General features: G+C 43.6%; 1 protein-coding gene across 2 annotated transcripts in view; it reads right to left on the bottom strand.

The window, feature by feature from the left end:
- Positions 1–3376, bottom strand: part of LOC117937648 (solute carrier organic anion transporter family member 5A1) — a 49749-nt gene extending 46373 nt beyond the window's left edge. For both annotated transcript variants that reach the window (XR_004655203.1, XM_034861732.1), the window contains exons 1-2: positions 3288–3376; positions 1359–2796 (exon numbers count right to left, since the gene is read on the bottom strand). Coding sequence is in view for 1 of the 2 variants with exons in the window: in XM_034861732.1 (XP_034717623.1) it covers positions 1359–2316 (958 nt within the window). In the remaining variant the exon portion in view is untranslated. The remainder of the gene's footprint in view (positions 1–1358; positions 2797–3287) is intronic.
- Positions 3377–6566: the final 3190 nt, after the last annotated feature.

Raw genomic sequence — 6566 nt, 5'->3', positions numbered from 1 at the left:
AGGCAGTTCTGAAGGCAAAAGGGGGTCCAACCCGTTACTAGCATGGGGTACCTAATAAAGTGGCCGGTGAGTGTATAGGCCTTATGAAGCCTGGTGCGTTCCATGTGGAGTACCTTGCAGAGAAGAGATCACAGCAACTCTGTGTTTGGGATTGTTTTCTCCTTGTTTTTTTCTGCCCGGTTCAATAGCTATGCTGCACTGGCTCCCTGTGATGCAGGGAATTGATCCATACTGGGTCTCAGGGGCAGCGGAGCAGGCGGTGAAAGGACTCGATAGAGAATATGCTCCATGGGCTGTTTAATGTTGTGATCCGGGGCTGGTGTCAGCACCTTGGCTAATGCTGTGCAACCATCTCAGGGTGCATGCATTCCTCCTCACATGATAGACAAACTAGGAAAGAGAAAAATTCACCAGCATATAACTCCCCTACTGAAAAAACTATTCAATGAATCGGTTAGCAGATCAATTGAAAGTGAAATTAACAATACTTACAAATCAATTAATCAAGGTCAATGTTAATCAAAGTTATTTATCAAGCAAAAAATGCAAATATTAAGTGACAATGTTTTACTATTTTAGCGTAAACAATTAACTGATTATTCGAAAATATAAATCAACAGATTATGAAAATAATCTTTAGTTGCCGCCCTACACAAAAGGTCAGTGGGACAGCAACCAGATGTAAAGACACTGCACCAGATTAAAGGGTACCCCGTGTCCCATTAACCCAACTACAGTGTGCAGAAACACAAGAGGATTACTTCTGCAATCATGAACTCCTCTATGGAATATGTACAGTATGTGGTATGCAAAACCATTGAGACCAGCTAAGCCCCACCACACCAGATAAATTACATGAAACCGTAAGTGAAGAAATTGATGATTGATTTTCAAAAGGAATACAACAGAAAATATGCTACTAGTTGAACACAGCAGAAATTGTTCTTTATCTTCTCTGGCTAAACACACACCCGCACGCATGCATGCACACATGCACGCTTCTGGCCCAAGGTTGACTTTGCAGTCTCTGTATTTACCTCTGTGCGGTGCAGAGGTTGGATGCCGCGGAGATTAAATCAAAAGGACAGAGGGATGCTGGGGGGCGAGTGCATTGTTGAACTCACACACACGCACCATACTGATAAACATCAGAAAGACCAAACCAGGCAACAGCTGTCTCCTCCGTCTATCAACGCAAACATCTAATGCATTCATAGTGGGAATGAAACCTGCTGGGTTACTTGACACTAATTGTATAGAGATAAAATAAATTTGACTGCTTTTGTGAAATAAGTTATTAATCATACATTTTTACAGTCATAAGCATGGAAAATAAAATGATTTACAGGATGTGTTACCTAGGTAGAGCGATGCATTTTCTTTCTTCACATTGTCGTCCAGGTAGGTGGGCCCCAGGGTGTAGATTGGCGTCGACCCCATGCCTACAAGAATCTGGGCGCAGATGAACAGAGTCACATACAGGTTGTGCTCATTGCCCTCCTGGTCGCGTGGGCACGATGCCACATTGAGCTCACGCCCACTGGTGTTGCCGCTCTGACAGAGGCCTTCATGGCCCGATGATGAGTTCATCTCCTGGATTTGGTAAGGTGGTGAGATGAAGTGGGGCAGGGAAAACAATGCTGCCCCTACAGCGATAACCACACCCCCCACAGCCAGCCAGCGAGGCCTCTGACCTCTACCGCCAAAGTAGGAGATGAAGACCACCACCAGCAAGCTGCCGATGTCAAAGCAGCTGACCAGCAGGCCAGACTCAGAGCTGCGCAGACTGTAACGCTTCTCAATGGTGGTGATGACACTGCTCAGGTAGCCTGAAACCATCAGGGACTGAATGAAGGTCAGGTAGCACATGCAAAAAAGGAAGCAGCGGGAGTCCCTCAGGATGAGCCGCACATACTTCCTGGCCGGGATGCGGATAAGGCGGGCGAGAGAGAAACCAAGTTTTTGACCCCCGGAGCCAGCGGCCCTGTTGCCCTCCAGAGGTAAAGGGCTACTGAGCCCCACTATGCTGGAGGCAGAAGGGGAGAAGTCGGTCCTGGAAGAGGGAGTATCTGCCTGGCTGGAGTCTGGGGTTTTGGGCTGGAGCTCGCTGCTCTCCTCCAGGACCTTAGAGGTGTGGGTGGTGTTGACCAGCCGAGGTTCTGCAGCCTTGCGGTTTGGCTGACATGGTCCATTCAGGATGGGTAAGCTTTTGGATTTGAAGCAGGTCTCTGGGTCCATGTACTGGTCATGGAGCTGCTGGATCTCCAGACACTCAGACAGGTCACTCCCTGTTTCATCATTGTCCAATGAAGTCATTGTGCAGCGCGGGATGCAGCTCCTTCCTGGCTGTACTGAAGAGTCAGCCAGTTACTAGTGCCACATGATGACACAGTAGAGGTGCTGCTGGAGGAACGTCTCTGCCGTGCCACTGGGACTGGGTGGGACTGAACCCCTCTAGTTATGTGCATATTGTGTTCCACATAGCTATTTCAAGCAGCTCTTCTCTGTCAACCGTAGTGCCAAAGTATTTTTACAAGCCCATAGCGAGTAGAGATATCTTGACTGAATACAGAAGAACATCACCCCCCCCAACGAAACACTTTAGAATATTGTCTAATGAGGGGATTGTTGACAATAAATAACTCATAAGATTAAATAAAACATGAAAATATAACAAAAAGGTGCTGTCTTTACAATTTACGTATTTTAGTATCCCAAATTGATGTTGATTTTATGGATCTTTGTTAGCATGATCAGTGGGGTTTTGTTTCCTTTGTCCCATAGCTGTGCAGCATCCTAGAAAAAGGATGAAACATTAAATTAAAACATTAATAAATATTGAAAAAAATGACCAAATTAGACACATTTAGATACCTATAAAATATAACCCTTATCACTTCTGGTATTCTGGTAATAAATATCTCCACACTGGATTAAACTGGTCACTTCATATCGCTAAATTGCTAGACACAAGAAAATATTACACCAAAAACAAAACAAAACTACACGAACAAACACCCGCAGCGGTGTGATACTGTCGCAGCGGGTAAGCCTAAATAACACCCTGCTTTTCTTTGTCAGAACGAGAAATATACCTAGAGAACAAAAGACCACGCTGTGCAAAACGTCTCAGTCAGGACTTCGTAAAGAAATAAAACCCTGATTCAATACGAGACATTTCGGAAATCATATGACAATAATCCCGAACTAGACTAATAACGGCAAAAAATCCTATTTGACATAACTTCTGTTAAAAGGCTAGAGGTACAGAAGGCTGTGATACTCACACAGGACAGAGGGAGGTAGCCTGTTGTTCTCCACGGAGCGGCCACTCAGTGAATGAAATCTGCTTGATGCGGATGGCTGCTGCCTGCTGGTGGGCAGATGCTGCCTTCATGGGCGGTAGGAAATAGTCAAATTCATAGTTTGAAGCACCAATAAAGTAGAGAAAAAAACGCCGAAAGATTTAAAAAGTGAAATAGGTGATGATTACAGCAATTTAAGAAATACATTTATTCATCAATTATATTAGAAACAAGTTACGTTTGCTTACTTACCCATAGGCCTACTATGTTTACGTCTTTCACTTAAAGTAGATATGTAGTCTACTGTTTGAGTTATAAATGTAAAAACAATCACCAAGAAACAAATATAGCTATCTCGTCTTCTTCTGTGTTATTTTTCACCAGACACATGAATATATAACAACTCCTATAAACAACCTTCAAGATTCCTTGTACAATCCAACAAAGAGAAGGTAACTTGAATGCAGCAAATGTGAGTGTGACATTTTTTAACATCAGACAGATCGGGATTTGTAGTTCCTAACGTAAGTCAAACGTGGGTTTAGTTCTCTATCTAACTACAACTGATCAGAGTAATAGCCAGCCTCGGAGACATGAGCCACACCGAATACTTCTGGAAATGCTAATAAATTCATATTTTCATTCAGTTAATTTCGAATAACCTAACTTTAACAGGCTACTTCATGTGCCAGCCTGCTTTTCGGCCCATATGGTGGTTTTAGTAGCCACATACGTCACCTGAACAGCTGGGACCCTTGTTGGCCCAGCAGTGATTGGTAGAACCTGAAAGAGAAATACACTGTTTTCAAAGCCTTCAGTAGTCTTTGATTCTTGATTGGAAGGTTTATGAGGAACCAGCACGATGGAGAACAACCATGGCGATGCAAATGTCTCCTGCCCATCAACCTTAAGGGTCACAACCTGCCTCCGCAGCCAATGAGCTCGACCCGTTGGCCTTAGCTGCGTATCATAGTCTCAACATTTATAATGCTACCTATTTTCCCATCTGGGCCCAGGGCATTCCTGTGATTCTCGAGTACCTGGCTGTGTATGCACTATTTCTCCAGCAAAAAGTTGCAGGTCGGAACGACATCATGAACATGCTGGTTCTAGGGGTTCAATCCTCACCAGCAGGTAGTATCACCAACGCCCGTCTGAAGAAGATTATAACATCTGCAAGCCAGGAGACCTTAGACAACATTAACTTCACCAGGGAAATTGTGACAAAGGGATGGCCCTTCCTCAACCTTCACTGGGCTCATCAAGGTTAGACCTCTCAGGATGGGTAGGCCATTTTTAATGTCCTGGGTCTGTCAGCCCTGTGTCTCTCAGACTGGCTTTTGCATGTCAGCAAAAGTTGATGATGCTCCCAGGGATTGTGATTATCAATCAAGCCATCTCTAGGTCCTGAGACATCCCTTTGGAGGATCTCAAGAACATGATCATGCATTTGACAGGAGTAAATGATCCTGCCATGTTAACGACTTTGCAGACTACTTGAGTCTACTACTTGGAACTACTTGGATTGGCAGTGGGTGGAGGCCACTGGTCAGGTTAGACTTTTGCACTTCGTCAACAGACTCAAGTGTACATGAAAAACATAGCCATCAATTCAGGTTGATGGAACATGTCCCTACATGGGCACAATGATTTTGATAGCTTAACCATCCAAGCTAGGCCAATCATGGACACACAGGTCACAGCATACCTCATCAAAAGAGGATCTTAACAGTTCCCCTGGTCCCCAGTTCCAGCAGCAGATGGGGTTAAGATTCATGACATCCAAGGCAAGCATATCTATGTCCATGGGGGAAGGTCATATAGGGTTATATTTGAAGGCTTGTATGAAACATTAGTACAGACCCCTGAGAGTAGCTTTATAGGTGCATCAAGTATATCCATTGGGTTCTCCTTGACCATGTCAGTTTGACTTGTTAGCTTCATTCCTTTGGGATGTCACTTTTGTTCTGCTCTGGCCAAGGGCTTAGGCAGTCTGGCCTTTAGGAAAATTCGTAATGTTTTACAAAATGTTTTTTGAGGCTTCCGCACAAGGTGCCATCTGCTCATCAGATAAACATTCACACACATTTAAACTCCGATGATACAGCATCGGGAGCAATGCGGGGTGTCTTGCCCAGGGACACCTCAACACTAAACTGCAGGGCCAGGGATTGAACGGGCAACCGCTCAACCACCTAAGCCTTCCCCTTACTGTTGCATGCAGTATGCATACAATTGGGACATACTACTTTATTATAACATTGCGCCTTGAACTTGACCCTCATGCTCATATGGTTAGCACTGTGCACAGCACTGTGGGCAGCGCAGATTCTTGATCCTGGCTCTTTCAGGTGAAGGATAGGGGTTCTGTGTGACACACATACTCATAAGGTTGCATTCTTAAGTATATAATTGTAAATATTCATTATCCACAGTAGATTTTATTTTTCAGCCAAATGCCATTGATTTAGAGAAGATAGGGAAATTCACAGACATAAAGTTTTAATGGAGTACAGTACAGCTTTAGAAGAAACAGCAGCAACAGAACAAAACACGTCTATTTTGGCGCAGAAAAAAACCCAGACAGCTTCCCATGTCAACAAGTGAACCAGAACAAAAGAGACTGAACAAGCATGCCAGCATTTTTAAAAGGGGGGGGTTACTGCAAAACATTCCTTCATATCTTAATGTTTCCCACAACCATTGCCTATTAATTATTGCTGTATTGCATTTTTCATATAAAAAGCAATAACATTGTTTGCCTCTTATTAGAGCAGCTGTAAAAAACGGGTTATTGCTTATATGGGGTCAGAAATCAAACCTCTTTAAAATATCAACATTGATGGGCAAAATTCAGACCAGCTCTGTCACACAGAAATGGATGATTCCCTGTAGGAGGGCGATTACTATTTTATAGAGAGAAAATTCAATACATCTGTTAACCCTCTAAACAACTGTATTGGATGTTACTCTGTAAGTGATGTATTTACAATGTGAAGGGCAATATAACGATTTTTGAAACCTAGCACTGCTTCTACAACTGAGAGAAATACAACATCACCCTCTAGTGCATAAACTAGTTCAATGTGGCCAGGCTCTGCAGAGTGCTTGTGTTTCTGAACATGACCAGAAGATGGTGCTTAGCCCTCAAGATTGGAAGCATCAAACCGGGCCGGGCTGCTTGGTACAGTTGTGGTCAAAAGTGTACATACACTTGTAGAAAATCACAATGTTATGGCTGTCTTGAGTCTTCAATAAGTT

The sequence above is a fragment of the Etheostoma cragini genome, chromosome 22 (genome assembly GCF_013103735.1).
Source record: "Etheostoma cragini isolate CJK2018 chromosome 22, CSU_Ecrag_1.0, whole genome shotgun sequence".
Lineage (NCBI taxonomy): Eukaryota > Metazoa > Chordata > Actinopteri > Perciformes > Percidae > Etheostoma > Etheostoma cragini.
Note: the sequence above shows the minus strand (reverse complement) of the source record. Positions and strands in the feature narration are given on the sequence as shown.